The sequence below is a fragment of the Sander lucioperca genome, chromosome 19, assembly GCF_008315115.2.
Source record: "Sander lucioperca isolate FBNREF2018 chromosome 19, SLUC_FBN_1.2, whole genome shotgun sequence".
NCBI classification, from domain to species: Eukaryota; Metazoa; Chordata; class Actinopteri; order Perciformes; family Percidae; genus Sander; species Sander lucioperca.
This window is the reverse complement of record NC_050191.1, coordinates 17,538,052-17,558,857: the sequence shown is the minus strand read 5'-3', so window position 1 is coordinate 17,558,857 and position 20,806 is coordinate 17,538,052. Positions and strand designations below refer to the sequence as shown.

Sequence of the window (20,806 nt, the reverse complement as noted above, 5' to 3'; positions counted from 1 at the left end):
GCATGCATTTGATCATAAACCAAAGTATTGGACAAATAGTATTGTTGACCAAATGATGGCTCAAGAGGAAATATTCAATTTGTCCTTTGGGGAACATGACTGTATGACCAGAATTCATGGGAATACATCCAATTTAAAATTGGATTGGATTGAAGTTTCACTCAAAACCAAAAATGTCAACCATGGTGGCGCTATAGGAAAAGTCAGAGGATCACCAAAGTCAGTAGGCTGAACCGTGGACAATTAATGTCTGTACAAAATGTCATGGCAATCCATGAAATAGCTGCCATGCCGAGATTGCCATCTATCTGGCTAAAAATTAGGGAAGAAGGATAAGTTAATTAATTAGTTAGTTCTGAAGTCAAGTTTGAGTTTAGGCGTTGCATGTTTGTTGATTGTATGTTTTGTTTTCCTCGTGTTTAAAAGTACTGAGTAACGTTACCCTAACCCTTGACACACTTTAAATTTACAATGAGTTTATACTATGTAGGCTAAAAATGTTTATCTAGTAATTTCAGTGACGCACACCAACGCAACGGCATACTTTTTGGTGACTGAACAGAAGCTTAGGTAGTCTATGGCGCCCATAAAACACTTAAAAACTGTCAAGTTCACAGTTGCTAACAGTAACACACCACAGAATTGATGCAATAGATCCCGTGAAGCGGTCCACCAATCAAATGAAAGCGCAGTCATAATCACCCGGATGTACTCCTGAAGTACTTCCTCGTCAAACATTTGCATGGTAGTTGGTAAGTCTGTAGCTAAACTGACAGCAAGTCGTTAATCTAACAACTATGCCGGGCCCAGACAAAGAAACAGACCTGACGGAGAGAATTGAAGCGTTTCTGTCCGACCTGAAGCGTGGAGGGAGCGGGACGGGACCGCTGCGGGGTTCGGCGGAGACAGCCCGAGAGACGACAGCCCTGCTCCGCAGAATCACAGCCCAGGCTCGGTGGAGCAGCGCAGGTGCTTAATGCCACTGTGTTTGTTACGTTAATTTAAAGTTTAGCTAACTCAGACATTACAGCAGTAAAGGTAGCTTTGTAGCTGAACAGTTTGTCAAACCTGTTGTAACTGCTACTACAGCTGTCAGAAGTGAGTAACGTAGCTAATAGTTTAATAGTTCTAGTAAATGAATTTCACAGATAGAGAAGGTTTTGTTAAAGGAAACGAGTTTCTAATAAAATTAACAACTGAGCAAGCAAGTAGTTTTGGTTTCTATGTGAGACAAGTCACTCAAAAATAGAGCTTTATTAATCTCAAAGGGTACTTTGTGCCCAATATAGCCTACTGTTGTACACAGTAAAATAAATCTCTATAGTATAACGTTACATGATGTGCATACATAATAGAATATATATGTGCAGAGGAAACCTTATATGTGCATATAGATGGAATAAATGTGCAAAGTGAAACTGCTGACGACAGTGCCTGTGAATGAGAATACAGAGTACCATAAAGTGTTTCTTTATTACAAATTAAAAGCAATGAGTAAACTGTACAGAAAGATGCATCTGTGTTACACTCTCCATTCATGTTAAGGATGAATGCTTAAGCATTTACAGATATCTTATTTTCACTCGAATGTTCTGTTTCAGGCGATCTGATGGAAATAATCCGTAAAGAGGGGAGGAGAATAACTGCCGCCCAGCCATCAGAGACCACAGTTGGTAACATGATTAGACGGGTGTTGAAGATCGTCAGAGAGGAATATGCCAGGTGAGGACTAAACAGAGCGACTGCGGTTGAGACCAGTCACTACACTGGAAAGGTTATAGATTAAAGTAGTTTGATTATCTGCACTGACATAGCCCATGAACTTTATGTATGCTGATCTGGAATAATTGCACATAGAAGGCATACGCTGGAAAGTCGTGTGAGCAGATGCTGTTAAGTTATGGAAACAAAGCAGTGTCCATTATTGTTGATCAGGCATTTTTTCTTTTATTATGGTTACATCCTTTCTTGGTTTGAATAATCTTTTGAATGTGTTGTTTGGTCTTCATGACTATGCCATGAACCAATCTAAATAATATTTTCATAAGAGTAGATTTAACAAAATAAAGCCCTGTTTTAAAAGTAAACCCAACAATACATGCAAAAAATGTTTTTCTTTATATAATGTAAGCAGTTAACTCCTCCTCAGATCTCTGCAGGGTAAATCCAGACAGCTAGCTAGACTATCTGTCCAATCTGAGTTTTCTGTTGCACGATTAAAACAACCTTTGAACGTACACATTCCACCAAAAGACTTTCCTTCCCGAGGCTATTTTGCAGAGGCGCCGTTGCTCTGTACGTAGCTTAGCGCCGCCCAAGACGATTGTGATTGGTTTAAAGAAATGCCAATAAAGTAGAGCACGTTTTTCTCCCATCCCGGAATGCTGTGTGGACTCGCCAGACCCTCCTCCGCAGCGCTGTGGAGGAAGGTCTGGCAATGCGAGAGTAGGAAAATGCAGACCCAAATGTGGTACCTTCAATGTGTCTTTCGTGACCTGGTGTTTCCTTTTCACGTCATTGTATATTTGTGTATTTGCTGTAGTGCTTGTATTGTTTGTTCATTACATCTCCTTGTCTTGCACCTTCTAAGTTAAATAATATCTATGAAAATGAATGTAGTGTTTCTGCAAAAATGGCTGAGTTGGCACAGTTCCTCTTTCTATGAGCTTGTTCGCTCTTGTTGTTTTCTTGCAGATCTCGAGGCAGCAGTGAAGAGACAGACCAGCAGGAATCTCTCCACAAGCTGCTGACCTCTGGAGGACTCAGCGAGGAGAACTTCAGACAGCATTTCGCCACCCTCAAAGCAAACGTCATCGAGGCCATCAATGAGTTGCTGACCGAGCTGGGTAGGTTTTACGAAGCAGGTCATTTATCTATCAGCTGGTATTCATTACACTGAAGTGAAGTCTGTATTTATTCTGTGAGATAAAAAAAAAAAAAAATGTAACTGTTTCTCCCTTCACCACTTCACTTTTCAGAGGGAACAACTGACAACATTGCAATGCAGGCCCTGGAGCACATTCACTCTAATGAGGTCATCATGACTATTGGCCGCTCTCGCACCGTGGAGGCCTTCCTCAAAGACGCTGCACGCAAACGCAAGTTCCATGTCATCGTGGCAGAGTGTGCCCCTTTCTGCCAGGTAGGAAAGACACAAGATACAAGAATTGTTTTTGTAGGAAAAACAAGACAATTTGTTTCTGAGATTAAAGATTGTTATCATTTTTATCTTATTTATTCACCTCCCATCAGGGACATGAGATGGCAACTAGTCTCTCAAAAGCCGGCATCGAAACAACTGTGATCGCAGACGCTGCCATATTTGCAGTCATGTCTCGTGTAAATAAGGTAATTAAAACCAGAGAAGACTTTGAAACAGTCATGTCAGAGCACGTGGGTTAACCTGTGTGGTGATCTCTTTTCAGGTCATCATTGGTACACAGACCGTTCTGGCGAACGGAGGTCTGAGGGCCGTTAATGGGACACACACTCTGGCTCTTGCAGCCAAGCACCACTCAACACCGCTGATTGTTTGTGCTCCAATGTTCAAGCTCTCGCCTCAGGTAGGAAGACTCTCTAGTTTGCCAGATGTCTGTAATTTCTGCTGACGGCAAAATGACGGTGAACCATTTTGTGTCACTAGTTTCCAAACGAAGAGGATACCTTCCATAAGTTTGTCTCTCCACATGAGGTGCTTCCTTTCACTGAAGGTAACTCTGACATTCTCACAAAATGCTTGCTAACAGCCATTCAACTAAGTCTTCATGTTTAGAGCATCCGCTTTTAACCCTTTATAATAAATGTTCCTCTTTTGGTTCATTTTCTGAGGAATTCACAGTTTACAATTTGTATTTCAGGGGAGATTCTCTCAAAGGTGAACGTGCACTGTCCAGTGTTTGACTATGTCCCACCTGAGCTCATCACACTGTTCATTTCTAACATTGGAGGACATGCACCATCATACATCTACCGACTGATGAGTGAACTTTACCACCCAGAAGACCACGAACTTTAACCGGTGTATTTAACAAATAAATTAAATAATGATTAATGCATCATTTGTGTTTCTTTTGATGACTTGGCAACATACTGCTATATCACAGTGATTTGAAGGCATAAGCGACTATAAAAGTCTCACAGTAACTTGCTGTAAAAAGTAATGCAACTAGTAGCCAGTAAATTACTGCAAACGTAGTCAAATATTTGTGTATTTTTCCTCTACAACTTCGCTACATTCCACAACTATACAGTGATATGAATAACCAGTTTTTTTTATATTCCATGTAAAGCCGTATCCCGAATATGATTAGAGCTTTAGTGCGCAGCTTTTTTTAGATTATTGAACGTCCGTTACATTCAAGCCATTGCCAAATGAGTTGATACAAAGCTATTTAAGACTATCAGCTTCACAAAACTCTGTATTTCTCAGGATGGCTATGTTTAGAACATGGTGTCGTCCGGCGACTTTCGCGCGCAGAAGCTCGATTGAAGATAATTACCTCTTATGAAAAGTCCATCATGTTTTTTTTTATCCTCCCCTCCTTGGTTACTAGCAACTGTGTGGAGGAGGGGTGGGGGCGCGTGGGTGATTATGGAAGGCTTGTGTCATGTAACAATCAACGGTGTTGTCATTACTTAGAATTCCTCATGGGGGAGAAAGACACTACGCACTAGGTTAAGACCATAGACTATAAAATAGGACTCAAAATCAGGATATTAGAGCACATATAAACGCACTTTATATGAAATAAAATGGTCAGTCAGAACAAAGCGGATGAATGAAACCCCCATTATATACAATTAAAAGCTTTAAGGCTGAGAAATGTATCATGTGGTTGATGTACATGCAGGTGTCCTTCAGGTGAAGGCAGTATAGGACACACAGAGCAGCAAACCAGCTGGTTTGTGAAAGTTTTCATGATGTGAATAAGATGATAAAGAAGCACTGATGAAGCTGCTGAAGCTAAAGAGTTCCACTGTAATTATCAGGCTGTACTACAGCATCTATTCACAGGAACGATCCCATTACTTGAGCTGCAGTGGATGATACTGATCCAGTTAGTACACAGTGGTTTACAACAAGCAATAAAACGTTATTATGGGTTATGGTCATGGTTAAGGTTAGCAATATTGTACCTTGGCATAGATTTAAAAAAACAAGTTGTAACCTTTGTTAGTCACTGGTTTAATGAACAGCAGGTAGCTAAGCAACCCAAATCAAACACACACTACATTAGGAACATTACAACAGGTGCATTCTGGGTCTAACATGCTAAATGCTAAAATGCTCATTGTGCACTCCTACAGCGGTGACTTCTGCATTTACTGAGGAACTTTTCTATTTAGTGAGGTGTGTGAGGCCTTTTTGCTGTTAGTGACTGCAGAGCCTCATTGAGCTCAAAATGTTTGAAAACTGAGGAACGTAGTGGGACCAGAGAGGCTGAGTGGACTGGTTAAATTACTGAGATTACTGGTTATACTGGGACAGAGAGGCTGAGTGGACTGGTTAAATTACTGAGATTACTTGTTATACTGGGACAGAGAGGCTGAGTGGACTGGTTATATTACTGAGTTTACTTGTTATACTGGGACTGAGAGGCTGAGTGGACTGGTTATATTACTGTGTTTACTTGTTATACTGGGACAGAGAGGCTGAGTGGACTGGTTATATTACTGAGTTTACTTGTTATACTGGGACTGAGTGGACTGGTTAAATTATGCTTTGAGAGTGAACGAGGAGGGACCTTGAACTATGAGCAGATTAAGGAGGACTTCATGGTGCTCAAGACTCACAAGATGCCTTCACATGCTGTAGGTGAGTACAACAACACACTATTGTGATAGATGTAACATGTGGCTGCAGCTGGTGGAGTTTATATTAGTTATACATGTCCATGTTGTCTGCCTTGGTGATGCTTTATTCTGCTGCCATAAGACGTTTATTATTGCTGGTTGCACCCGCCGCGGTGTCCAGTTGTTATTTATTGTTGGTTATTTTTGTTTAATTGTCTGAGTTTTGTTTTTGTTTCTGGTTAAATCTAGTAGAAGGCTATAGTGAGGAAGGTGGTTGTATATAGCCTATTTATATTTGATAATAAGCTGTATTCTCAGGCTGCAAAACTAAAGTTTCCTTAAAGTAACAGTTTTACTTGGGTATAATATTGGCGTACTCTAGTTTTTGATCATGCAGTAACCCTTTTAAGCCTGAAACTTTACAGTAAGTAGAGGAGCCAAATTAAGTGTTCGTCTAACATTACATTTACATTTCATTTAGCTGACGCTTTTATCCAAAGCGACTTCCAAGTCACCAAGTACATTCAAACATGAAGGTACAAACCCAGAATAGCAAGAATCAATAATAAGTACATTAGCTTCAAACACGCCTATAGTTTCCAGGCTTGCTATCATTAAAAAACTGCCTACGTACAACTCATTTTATTAAGTATTTTTTTTATAATGTTGACAGATGATGTACTGAAAATGTAATCAAAATAATTCATACAAAGACACACCTGGATTTTTCACATTTCATATTTTTAACTACATTTTTTGTACATTTTATCTACCAATATGAAGGGTAGATTAATACCATTTCAAAGCCTTATTTAGATTGTCAGGAATTCAATTCTAGCGGAGAATCTGAAATTTGTATTTTTATTGACCTAAAAAATGGAACATTTCAATATGCCTTGTTAGAAATACTTGAACCACTCTATAAAGTATTCATTATGTGTTCTCTTTTCAAATCGTGGAATGTAACTTTCCTTTTAAAAACCCTGAATTCCCGCAAAAAATAAGGACAAGAACATGACCTCAAAGTCCATAGAGATAGATGTGTAATTGTAGTATCTAACCACAAGGTGACTCCCCATCCTGCTTTATTCAAAGGTATGAAACCGGTCTCCCAACTAAAATCCACAGGGAGTTTTGGTGTGTCTGCCAAATGTAACGTTGTGTTGAGTGGTTGGATGTGAAGGCTTGGGATGAGGGTCAGAGGGGAGCATGAGAGGGGTTCTGGCACCCCGCTAGAGAGAGAGAGTGCATTGTTCTCTGACCTAAATTTCTTGACCTGGAACTGCAGGAAAAAAAAAAGGTCAGAATGAATGGGACGCAGCAACATGTCTTCACTCTCCACTGCCCCACACTCGCTGGTCAGACCATGACATCATCCAACTGTCAAACAACATTTTCTGTAAATTAGCCCCTCTGAAAAGATTAAGACCTAGAACTGCAACCAGCAGTGTAACATATCTGGTCTCAGTTTATAATAGATAATCGCAATGATTCATCCGAGTTGTGTTGAATAGGTTGTGTCTGTGACTGCCTAGTTTTTAGTAAAACATCCAAAGAGAACGTCATCTGACTGGAATCCAGCACTCTCATCCTTGGCATCTTTCCTGATGTCATATCAGATATTAAATTGAGATATTTATTAAGGATTCTGCAACGCTGCAACCTCCAAGTACTGAGCAATGATGGCATTTTTGTATTTTTCAATTTCCACAGATAAATGGAAAAGATATTTAGTTACATTTGGTAACTGCTGTGCTTAAAAGTGCCAGAACAGCAACTATCATTACTAATACTACTACAGTACATGTATACTATGAAAGGAGGAGTAAGATGAGAAGTCAAGGTTTAAGGTTGCTCTTGTTGTTTCCTGAAAAAGAAAAAATGTCATATTGCTATGCAGCAACTCATAGGGGAGAAAAGTCACCATCCTGGCAAAAAGGTGCTTTCAGTCAAACAGCCATCGTTTAGGATGTATATTTCTGTATTTTTCCTTTCATTATCCATGCCTTCCAGTTCCAATATGTCCTGCCATTACAGTCACTACAGTCACCATTCTTTAGGGGTGGAATGTAACTAAGTACAATTTTGCGGTACTTGTTCTTTACTCAAGTATTTCCCAGTGTATGCTACTTTATACTTTCACTCCACTACATTTTAGAAGGGAATATTGTACTTTTTACTCCACCACATACATTTATGTAATACATTTAGTTACTTTGCAGATTCAGATAATTAATACAAAATATTGCTTAAAATATGAACATGATGTGTGGCCCGGTTAGCTCAGTTGGTAGAGCAGGCGCACATATGGGTATATAGAGGTTTACTCCTCAACGCAGCGGCCGCGGGTTCGACTGCAGCCCGTTGCTGCCTTCTCTCTCCCCTTTCATGACTTCATCTGTCCTGTGGAAATAAAGGCCTAAAATGCATATATAAAAATATATATATATTAATCTCTTTAATGGCCATTCTGCATAATGAGTACTTTTACTTTTGGTATTATAAGTATATTTTGATGTTAATACTTGTAACATTTTGAATTGGACTTTTACTTGTAACAGAGTATTCTTACACTGTAGTGTTGCTACTTTTACTTTAGTAAAAGATCTGAGTACTTCTTCCACCACTGCTGATATTTCCTCCAGGTCCAGTAATATCCCCTTATTCCCCTTAATCAGCCTCTCAACAAACAGTATACATACCTGCCCACAAAGAATAGTTAGCTGCCTTATTGTCAGTTTAGCTTCATGTCTTTGTGCTACAGCCACATGTTCTCTTCTGCCTCTTTCCTTTTGGGTTTTTTTGCATTCGCCAGCTGTCTGTTGCTTCCTTCTGGCTTGAACAGACAAAGTAAACCTCACTTTTATCTGAGTTTGAGTCTTTGCTTTCAGTCCTCACCTTACTCACACTAACCACATTTAGATGTGACAGAGAGACACACTGATGTTACTGTGTGTGGCCAGCAGGCTCATTAGCATCTCAAACACATCCAGTGGCTTCATCACATTTACGGGTGTGTCATGGCGAGATCCCACTTGTCATTTTCCTGTGCTTACAAGCTCGTCCTGGTGTGTTGAAGAGGAGGATGCGAGGAGGAGAGAGGCAGATAAATCTCATTCATTTTTTCATCACACTGACTTCATTCTTCACAGCCCTTGATAAGACAGGGGTGCAAACCTGGGTGGAGTCTTGGGAGATTTACGGCCGACAGAAGTGTGCAGGCCATTAAAGCCCAGCGTCCTGCTAATGAACAGTCAGTGCAATCACCCTGAGAGGAGTACAGTATGTACAGAGCTCATCGATCCAGTGTCATCCTTAGGGACATGTAAGCTGTAGTCTGACCCTGTCACATGAAAGGACAACAAGATTCATCTTTTCTAATCAGAACTCATGTTGGATTATATGATGTTGTATATCTAACCTCTAAGACTACATGTTATTGTGCTATGGTTTAAGTTTCAGAGTCAAAGCAAATCAAAATCAATAGATTGAGTAGCAATTACTAGATCAGAGTTTGGGAGTCATCTGCAAAATATCAACAAAATCATCCCTGCATGCTTCCCCCAACATACACACACCACATCATTACCCCCCCTGCCCCTCTGGGTATTGACGTGCAGCCCCAGCTGTTGCCCGGTGATGCAGAGCTCCAAACTGTGCAGCGTCTTGTCATCAGAGTGGTGGCGTCTCATGGGAGAGCAGAGATGAGTGCTGTAATTAGCGGGGGAATGAGGCCAGCAGCAAGCCGAGTGTTCCTGTGGGGCCCCTGGAGGCCTCAGGGGACTTTCAGACGCGTGGCTAACCTGTGGGGCTACCTGTGGCTTTTAGTGCAGAGTCAAGTGCTGATTTGTTGCACCTAAAGCGATGAAACAAACCTGTTTTTCCTTATTAATGTTTGGAGACAGCAGGTGGATATGGATTTGCTTTTGAATTTTACACTTATTATCAGAGCAGGGGAGATAACATTAATAATCAACTGTGGATAATAATAACCAACGGATTCTAATTTATTTAGAATTAAAGCTGTGGTCTGAGTGTGTCACCCTTTTTTCTGTTTTATGTTATTTTAAATTAAAAATATTTGGGTTTTGGACTGAAACATTCTACAGTAAAGACATCACTTTGAGCTCTAGGAAATTGTATTGGGCACTTTTTCATTATTTTCTGACATTGTATGGACTAAATTGATCAATTGAATAATAGATTAATTGATATTAAAAGTAATTCTCAGTTGAAGCCCTGAAATTTAAAGTGTAGTTATGCCCTTTCTTCATACAATGTAATCTTGGTTTGAGTTTGGTCAATTGTGGGAATATTTGATTTAATTATTGTATTTTACTTAATTGTATTTTTATTTCAAATTTCAGTGAAATGTGTGTGTGTGTGTGTGTGTGTGTGTGTGTGTGTGTGTGTGTGTGTGTGTGTGTGTCTCTGCGTGCGCTGGTGTGTGCAGGTGTATGACGGCTGCTCCTGCTTCATCTGCGTCTGCCGCTGATGAGTAAAGCCATGAAATAGATCCAGCTGGAGATGTGTGGAGGAGACTGAGGCCTCCTGGGAAATCATCCACACCTCCACCAGCACCGTGTCCACTTCTTTAGCACCCCAGAGAGCTATCAATAAGTGGGTAATTGAATTTTAAGCACAAACACTGCAGTCAAATGAGCGTCGACGGGTGTGTGTGGCGGGGGGGGTGTTTAGCTGTGTGAACATGGTGAGGCTGTCATCCGGCCCTCTGGGGGTTTGCACAGGAAGGATGAATGTTTAATCCATTAAATAACAATTACAGCCTGTAATGGTCTGGAGTGGCTGCTGGAGGGAGGGAGGCAACATGGCTGAACTGTTCACATGCCTGAAAATGAGTTTGCTTCTTCATGACACAAAGCATCCTAACATCACGGTGTTTGAGTGAACCAGCAGCAGCATGCACATTATTGAAGCTTTGTATTTTGGGGGCACATGTGGGGGTTTTAGCAACCTTGTAAGTAATTTTCAGTATTTTCAGTATTTTCTAGACTCAATATATATGGACTACTTTTAGGCTAACCTAATAAATAAAGGATTTAATTATTCCTGGCAGTGTGGAGAGGGCTTGGTAACTGCTTTAAAAAGAGATTAGATTAAAGAAAGGAAATACATGTTCCTAGACTGCCTTATCTGAGCTATGTTCTAAGATTTAGATTTATTTTATGCATCTCTTATTTAGTAATTTAATCTTTGTCAATTTTTTATTCAATTTAATTATTTATTTTCTATATTTTGAAGATGTTTTGCTTATTTTTTGATACTGTTCCAATCTCAACATACAATCCTTTTTGTTTTATATAATCTGCTTTATATCTGTGAACGTACATGAATATCATTTTATAATTCTTTCATATGAATGGAAATGAGCATTGACATAACACTACACTACAAGTATATATAGTCTTCTTTGGCTCAATACAAATATGTGAAATAAAATAGATTAGATTAGACCACTTTAATTATTCCCAGAGGGGGAACTTGTTTGGTCACCCATGCACATGACAAATAACAAAAGAGATCCCAGACCGACAGGTAACTTCAGACAACACATGAAAGACATACTGCAGCGGCAGCAACACTAACACCCAAACTAACAGACACTAGAAGAGGACGCTAGCTCAGGAGCCTGCCTAACCCTTTAGTTAATAAATAAAAGGCCAGGCGTGCACCTAAAACCAAAAATCCATATATTAGGAAATACATATGAAAAGTTAAAAAAAATTCTGTTTTCCGAAACCTTTTAATGAATTAGGAGTCAAACCAATTAACCAGCATTTAGACCTCTATGCAGGTAAACAAACATTGCATTTTATGGATCTTTAATTTCCCTAATCATCTCCTAGGAAGTTTCCTGTCAATAATTATGTAATCTAATTAAAGGAAAAACACAGGCATTTATTTTGAGTTAATTCATTTTGAGTTGGTTAATTAATTATTTAATAAATGAAAAATCTAAATAATCAAAAGATTTGGAACACTTTCTTTCCGGTGTCTTGGTTGGACTTTGCCTCATGACCTCAGTATTTAAAAACCTCTGGCTACGGCTCTGCAGCCATCCCAAGATAAACATTTGATATGTTTTTGACTTAATGTTTGACTAATTGATTTATCACTGCACTAACCGTCAGGTCACATGCAGCTCATGCTCTTGATACAAAGAAAGAGCCACAATAAGGTGCAGATTGTTTAATTAGTAGCCCACTTAACAGATTCATTCATCAATATTCATCCTGTTGTGTGTGAGTGTAAAATAGGTTGTCCCCTTTGAGTGAAAATGAGATCTTAGTTTGTGGTTATAAGTGTGCTCTTAGTAATGAAGCAACCTTGAAGATTTACTGTATAAAGTCAAAATGTAGAAGCTAAATTCAATGTCCTCTGAACTCAGAAGTGCTGATGACTTAAATCAAAGGTGATGCCAACATTTATTCAAAAATATCGCTTTTAAGAATAAAAAAGTGGCTCTTGTCTTGAGAGTCAGAAGTGAACAGATGTTTGCAGAGATTACATTTCCACTCCGACTGTAAATTAAGTATGTGGACTGCATGACAACATCATCACTGAAGTCTGAGGCTGTAAACACAGGGTATGAATCTCAGAGAAGTCCTAGAAAATAGGAAAATAGAATCTCAACTCTGTTCAGTGTCAAAAATAACCTTTTCATGTGGAGGACAAAGTTGGCTGACTGGTGGAAGGTCACAGCTAATAACCTAAAGCTTTTGATTATTCATGTCACTGGGAGAACAAATATTCTAGAAAACGACATTTGAATTAAAAAAAAGAAAATAATCTGGAAATTAAACCTCACCTTTTTGAAATGCATCACCAAATACAGTGACATTCATGTACTTCCAGGATTTTTAAATCACTGGGCACGGCAGCAGCCATGAGTGACATGTTTGGTGAAAGTAAGTCTTCTCAGTAAAGGACAAGCTGGTCATAAATCCTCAGAGCAGCCATCTGAATCAGACATGAAACTATAAGAGATATTTGGAGGATTAGAAGATCAGAAACATTTAAAGGCCTAAATGGAGAGTTAAGTGCTCGTGTCAGAGTGTGTTTTTAGTTCTGTGCGTTTGCCTCAAAGAATATGATTTAGGAAAATAATTAAGCATTGCCATTACCCTTCCTTACACTCTGTCCACACACGCACACACACACACACACACACACACACACACACACACACACACACACACACACACACACACACACACACACAGCTCCCTGAACACAGTGTGTCAGTGATCGTTAAGTTGCACTCCTGATCCAAAGCGAGTTTGCTAGCTGTGGTTTTCTCATGCTGCTCACACAATGGCCTGTATATGGGAGCTGCCTGGTGGCATTGCTTAATTAGGCGAAGAGTTGATTCATTTGCACTAATTGACAGCTAATTAAAGGAGTGAGGGCACATCGGATTGATGTTCCTCTGAGCGGAGAGGCCTTGACTGCAGGGGATGTTAGAGAGAGAGGAATTATGAAATATTGAGTCTTCTGGTTACCACCTGCCATTAGAAGTGGCCTCAAACATATGGAACCGTGTGTGTGTTTGGTTTAACAGGCTCAGTGTTGAAATGCAGTCTGTAGAGTCCAGCTGCTTGTGATTCAAAGTTTTCTTAATCTGCAAGAAAAAAGAAAGTGAATCTGATAACAATAATAATAATAATACATCCAGTTGGCTAAGACAAACAAATTATTCAAAATAAGTAACAAACAAGTTTAATTCTTCATTCTGTAGCTATTTGCATATTCAAACGCTGACTTGGCAAAGAAAGAACCCATTATATTTTGGAGGAGAACCAAATCACAGAGTGGATACAAAAATTAATTTTACTTTTGTTAAAATTGTGTGATTGGGCATGGCCTTGGCGGAGGTCTGTGCTCTCTGTGTCCTTTCAGTTAGAAATGTTATCAAGAAAAAGAGACAGATAACAAACATAAAGAAGTACATTATTATCTTTAATAATAGTATTTGCTTTCAGTTCTCTTCAAATATAAAGTGTATTATGTACAAAGAGAAGGACTGCCAGGCTTTAGCATTATTAAGTCTTGCCTTGTGTATTCAAAATTGACTATATTCAGCTGATTATTTACCCAAAATAATTGCACACAGATATCAAGGGTAATCCAAGATTGTAAGATTATTTTCTCCATCCAATAAACTAGCAGAAAATATGAATAATTTCTGATGCACTTCATGTTTCTTTATAACCTGACGAGCCAGATAGTTTGTTACACAGAACCATCTGAGATGCCGTCATTGAAAACTGTTTCTGTAAAGAAACCTAGCAGCTCTTGCATCTTGGTTTTGAACATGGTGGCAGCTCTCCAGGTTTGGGACGCTGTCACAGGATGTTAACACAAGTTCTCTGGAGTTTGAGGGCCAACAGTAAAGGTCCTGAGTGAGTCAACTCAAATCTCTTCCATCCTGCAGGACGAGGAAAAAATGCCTTCTGCGGGCGATCAATAATATGTTGTCTTCATGTCTGCTGGTGCTGCTCATGTGAATCAAAAAAAGACAATTAGGGGCTTATTAGGGTCTCGGGGAGATGTAGCTCACGGGGCGTCTGCTCGCCTGCTCGGCCCCAGCTCTGAGCCGCCGCCATAGCTCAAAACAGTCAGGGGCATTGTCTCACCTAATTACGCTGAAAGCAGAGGCCCCTTTTTGTGTTGCTACTGCCATGCCTGTCCGATTCCCTTCCCCTGCCCAACTGCTAGTCCCTGTCCACTGTGGAAGTGTGCTAATTAGACAAGAAATGGGCCCAAGTAATTATGTCAATTCTCGTTTACGAGTAACCACAATGAGGAATATTATTTTGTCAGGAAAGTTTTGGGGTTCCGGGGGCCCTCTCTCTCACGTCTCCCAAAGTATTTTCCTCATTACGCCAATAACACATCTGCACACAGAACAGGGGAATGTGGCACACTCGGCAAGTCAGAGTCCCCAACAAACTTTAGAGCTTAAATAGATGCACTCATACAGAAATGGAGACTATAGAACGGCAATGGCATGAAGTTATTGCCCTAATTAATGCTTTGTACCCACAGAGCAAACTGTTGAATCACCAGTGGCACATTGTTCGGATTGTGAGAGCCTTTTGTTTCTTCACCTTAATAGGATGTTTTGATCAACGGCTGTTTGGTGACCCAGCTTTTTTTCTTAAATGCCGAGCTCTGGGAAACAGCAATTAGCTAGATTAGAAGAGCCATTTCTGGAGCCTCAGACAAAGAGAAAGATGGATCAGACAGAAAGAGCTGGTTCAGAATGAAACTCATCACTGAAGCTCAAATATGTTTTTATTGAAGAGATGAATGAATTTTAATGAGTGATATGTTCTATGGTAGATCATTTTTACATTTGATAGAAAGTAAATGTGGACAAAGACTCTTTTGGAGTATAGCCTACTTATTTCCATGAAGTCTCCTTCAGTCATTTGAATCATCATGGTGTCAACTTGTGTTTTCTTTCTTTATTGTGTTTCTTTGCAGCACTTGTGTACAGACAGGTATCTAAACAGCAGTGTGACTGTTTGTTGTGTTCACCACATTAATAGAGCTTCAGTCTTATCACTTTTGTAACAAATTCTTTTTTTTATGGTTCAAATTGAGTGTGTATTGATGTCAGTGACAGAAGGTTTTAGTCAGTATAGTGCAATCTGCACCGTTAACATCTCAGTATTCACAATATTGTCTGTTTGAATCAACTATTTTATTGTATATGGACTTTTTCCCTATAGATTTAATCAATGTCTTATAACCAGGTAGATAAGGTTGATTTTGGTGCTTTATAGAACCAAATGGCTTATGATACACAGAGTGATTAAATAATACCAAATGAGTGGCATGATTCAGTCATGCTACATGTATTAAATATAGCAAAGGATGATACAAATGCTCACAGAGAACCATGCCTTCCACATGACACTGTCTCATAACCTGTCCTTAAATTGGCATCGTTTATTTCAACCCAAATTACAACTTGCTGTTTAAGTTGGATCATGCCGATGTTAGTCATTATTGTAGCCAGCCAGTACATTCATGTCAACTATTTTAAACTTTTTATTTTATTTGTGCTTCCTCTCGCTTTGTGTTAAGTGACGAGTTCTGCAATAGGATAGAGATGAACCTAAGGAGGTTAAGGAGGTTTTAAGAAGCTGTTGTGTTCAGAAGCGTTGAGATGGGATGCTTCGTAGGATGCAAAAATGTGTTTCTAGCTGCATCCTGGAGGATTTGATTCATATGCATTATGTGTGTGTGTGTGTGTGTGTGTGTGTGTGTGTGTGTGTGTGTGTGTGATGTAGAAACCCCATTAGCATAGCTGTTGGTGTGGCATTGATCTCTTCATTCACCTCTAATGAAATGTCTCTCTAATAGCTTCTCATGAGATGCGAAGGTAATTTAAGTCGCTTTACTCCACTCATTTTCATTCTCTGGTTTTTAACAACATCATTTTATTAGTGGTCCGTTAGTGCAGCAAAAACCGTAAAACCAAAACTCACAAAAATTGGCAGGTGGGTTGCAAATTGCACCCACTACTGAGGTACATAAAATCACCCTCATTGACCTCGAGGAAAAATCCTATTTTGTTTATAATCGTTATAATCGTTTTTAACGTTCACTTCCTGCCCTTGTGTGTTGTCCGCCTGTACGATTCCCGACCCTGCCCTGATTTCAACTGTCCCTCCCTTTTCTCCCTTGTGTAGTTAGTCTGTGTCTCCCTTTGTCTGTGCCTCGTCATCTTCATTGTTTGGGTTAGCATTCCAGCATTGTATATTCATAGTGTTTTTTCAGACCTACCTTCAGATACATCTGCCTGTTTTTTTTGACTGCCTACCTGTGTACTAATCCCTGCTTTAAAATAAGTACAGGGGCCAGCATTTCAAAAATGATTTTACAGGATTATATTGGTTGGATTGGATTAAATTCTGATCTAAAAAGTGGGTATTTCAAAGCAGATCCAAAGATTTCTGATGCAGAATATTTGGATTTGGTGATCCAATCCTACCTTTAATCTGGACAAAATGGGTATTTGGGTATTTCAAATTTTAAGGCAGAAATCTGGATCAATTTGATGCCAGAATTCGGGATCATTTGTATCCCACCTCAGAGGTGGATTTGACCTATTGACAAATAGCCTCTGGCAGGGACGTGCACAGGTACGGGCTATTGTTGCCCAGGCAACAGCCCATTTGCCCTGATTGGCTTAGCTGCCCCTCTGGTGGAAGAGCTTAACTAAACTTTCTTTCTTTTTATTTTTATTTTTTTGCTGTTGTGGCTGCGATACGATAATACGCCATCATTACTAAAGTTAAATCAAATTAAATCGCTATATCATTCAATCTTGCCCTCAGCCCTCTGCCCCCAGTCACGTGATTTAACCCTTGTGTTGACTTCGGGTCACATTGACCCATTTTAAATTTTTGTTTTATATCAGAAAATATGGGACGTAGAAATAAGCGCTGAAAATGTGTAGAAGAAAAATTTTAAAATTTAAAACGTTGGAAAAAGCAAAAACAAACTGTGAAAGAAAGACGTCAAAAACGTCGGGAAAAAAGTGTTTTTTTCAAGGTTGAAGGGAAGACAACACGTGAACGCCAAGCCCTTCTACTTTCACGTGAGTTTTAAAGTTATGGAGATTATGACAAATGCCCTGTGAATAGTAGCTAACCACAAAAATCCACTTGAGCTTTGACTAAAGTGCAGCTTCAGCTTGTAACGTTTGTATCACGTCGCGCAACATTGCCTTATAGTAACGTAAAATGCTACGTTATCAACCAAAGCTAATGACAGCCTATGTTGGCCAGATGTTGGCAGCAGCAGGCTAAACGTAGCTACGTTACGTCCGTAACATTAGTGTGCGTTCTGTAGAGAAGAGAGAGGCTCAGGGATGTGATGGTTTGGGCTCTTGCTAGGTTATACGCATAGACTGTATATAAGAAGGTTATACGTTGTTTCCAGATTAGAGCAATAGCTCCTCCAAATGTCTGTGCGCGTCCCTGAGCCTAGGCTTTACTTCACCCAGATATTGTTACCCAAGATGTTCATTACATTTCAACTCTGGTTTTAACTGTGATTAGTTATTACAGAACCAAGTAGTTGAAGAAATGTTAAGCACTGCAAAATATGATTAGGCCACACTTGTTCCTGTAAACACCTGGAAAAACTGGGTTAGGTTAGGGTTATTAGCAGTGGAATTTCAGAGTGGGGTAGTAGAAGGTGAGAGGCTATGAGGTTAGATTATCTTCATGACAGTCAGTAGGCTAATCCAATGTAGCCACAATATGAAATAAATGAAATAATTTAATTTATACTGTTTATTGATCCCCAGTGGGGAAATTACAATTTACACTCTGTTTGTTAGAAATCACTACACACAGGCCTGAAATACACACACACACATGCTCAGGACCTATTCATGCACAAATGGAGAGCTACTGCCACCCCCAAATAAAAAAAAATATAAAGGCCAGGACACTCTTGAAAAAGATGTTTTTAATTTCAGTGAATCTTTTAGTACTGGCTAATTAAGAAATACAACAATGTAGCCTTAAGAAACCCCCATACAAACTATAAAGCCATGATTCCAAAGTATTGCAGCAGTATGTACACATGTAGAAGTCTGCTGTGTCGGCAGGCATATAATAATGTGAAGGCTCAATTATACTCCAGAATGGACGCACACGGACAGCTTGGAACACCATGGGTGCATAGGCTAGAGCTGGGCAATATATCGATATTATATCAATATCGTGATATGAGACTAGATATTGTCTTAGATTTTGGTATCGTAATACCGTAGTGTTGTCTTTCCCTGGTTTTAAAGGCTGCATTACAGTAAAGTGATGTCATTTTCTGAACTTACCAGACTGTTGTAACTGTTCTATTATTTGCTCCCGGGCATTCTGAGTGCGGGCCCAGGGGTCCATACCGGAGTCCATCCGTCCCATTCTCGTGAATGCAATATCTCAGAAACACCTTGAGGGAATTTCCTTAAATTTGGCACAAACATCCACTTGGACTCAAGGATGAACCGATTAGATTTTGGTGGTCAACGGTCAAGGTCGCTGTGACCTCACATAAAACCTTTTTGGCCATAGCTGATTATAATATGTTTACACAAATTTGATCTCACAAATCTATAGGATAAAATGGTGAAATCGTGACATTTTACACCAGAAAGGTCACAGGTCGACTTCACTGTGACATCATAATGTTCTGCAAAAACACTTTTCTGGCCATTATTCAACGCCATAACAGAAGGGGAGATTGTGACACTAATCTTGGGTGCCCACCTTGAAACTGTGGAGATTGTATAGATTTTCTGTGCTGCCCGGGTTGAACATGTGTGTGAAGCATGCACGTTTTTAAATTTGTAGCTTCTTTGCAGCAACATGTGAAGCATTGTCTACTGTCTTTCTATGCTTTTCCTCCACCACAGGCCCATTGGTTTTGCTGATATTGAGCTTCGGGTGATTATTGTTGCACCATGTGACAAAGCTCTCTTTCAGTCCTCTGTAAAAAATAGTCTTTAAGTGAGGACAGCATGTTTCCCACTGGAAATTATTCACTGGAATCATTCATGTTAATATAGTGATAACTTCCATTTCACAAAGAAAATGCACTTAATACCTTTTTATTAAATTTCCTTCAAAGTCTTCACTACATATATGAGTCTGGAAAGACATGAATATAAACTGCAAATTGACTGGCGGAGGCATACAACCGGTAGGCCTAATCATTTTTATTTTTTGGAACACATCAAATAAGTGATTTTTTTCCCCATCACAGTTAATGTTTGAATCCACAGTTTCACACTGACTCAGGCAAATAAATGCTTAATAATTCACTAAAGCAATGTCCTAAACTAAATGATATTTAATAGTGACAGAATCTATTTCTTTTTTTATATAGCCATAGCATATAGGCTTATATAATAGGCTACAGCTTTTTTAAGTGTATCTTATCCCACTTAAATGTAGGCCTAGGCTCCAGTCTCTTGTCCTGCAGGGAGATGCGGCGCAGTGAAACACAGCGCAACAAGGAGCCTCATCATGACGAAGGCTGAAGCCGCATCTCATGATCACATGTGAGATTACAAACCAGCACTAAATCTATTGTGGGTTTGACCGTCACTGACAGCCTGATGCACGGCTGCCAAACAGTCCCGCCGGAACCACCTATTTATTCATCACCACATGTCCCATTGACAAGACTGTATCTGCGCTTCCATCGCGCGCGTCCACTCATCTCCATAAACTCTCCTCTGCGTAATTATCTGTCCAGATGTCCAAAAGTGTGCCGCACATTATCTCCGAACGATTGAAAGTCCAAATTCAAATAATTGAATAACAGTTGATTAAAGAGGATTAGGTTTGTGGAAACAGAAAATGAGAGTATTTTCACTTCATTTCACATTTCAGTGGGTTTGAATTCGAGCTGAGGTTTAAATACGGTGATAAATGAGTTTGGAGAGAAGCTGCGGATGATTTCCCCTGACATCCGAAATGTCTTTGCTCTTACTTTGACTCAGATTTTTGCGCTGAAACATTGTGTAACTTTTCAGTTTGTGTCGCAGCTTTTTGTGTTTGATATCAGACCTCAAAAAGAACTCAGGAGGTAAATAAATCAGTTGTTGTATCGAGCTATGGCATTTGCTCCTCTGTTTGTCTCATGTCTAATTGCCACCCTGGTGTGCCCTAAATATCCTCAACTGGGATATTGTATTCTTTATCATGTGACCCGTCAGAGAATAAAAAACGCTTAATAATCTATCAACAGATGCTCAGATTTCCACAAAGACAAAACGTTTAATGCGCAAACCTAATTAGAATATGCAAATTACAGTGTGGGTTATATGGGACGTTAGGGAGAGAGCTGAGTCTAGTAACGGATCAATCAGTGTGTGGTCCTCCTAATTAGAAGCTGAATTGATTCATTAACTGATAGAGAACTTGGCTAATGTGAGTTTATGAGAGTTATTTTTTTTTGACCA

The 20,806-nt window shown here is 39.5% G+C and overlaps 1 protein-coding gene across 1 annotated transcript; it reads left to right on the top strand.

Moving 5' to 3' along the window:
* Window positions 1–663: 663 nt before the first annotated feature.
* On the top strand, window positions 664–4,051 carry eif2b2 (eukaryotic translation initiation factor 2B, subunit 2 beta). Its single transcript, XM_031322432.2, has 8 exons — window positions 664–969; window positions 1,602–1,722; window positions 2,695–2,846; window positions 2,979–3,142; window positions 3,253–3,348; window positions 3,426–3,563; window positions 3,644–3,710; window positions 3,858–4,051. Exons 1-8 carry the CDS (start codon window positions 798–800, stop codon window positions 4,013–4,015), a joined length of 1,068 nt encoding a protein of 355 aa, XP_031178292.1. The 5' UTR covers window positions 664–797; the 3' UTR covers window positions 4,016–4,051.
* Window positions 4,052–20,806: the final 16,755 nt, after the last annotated feature.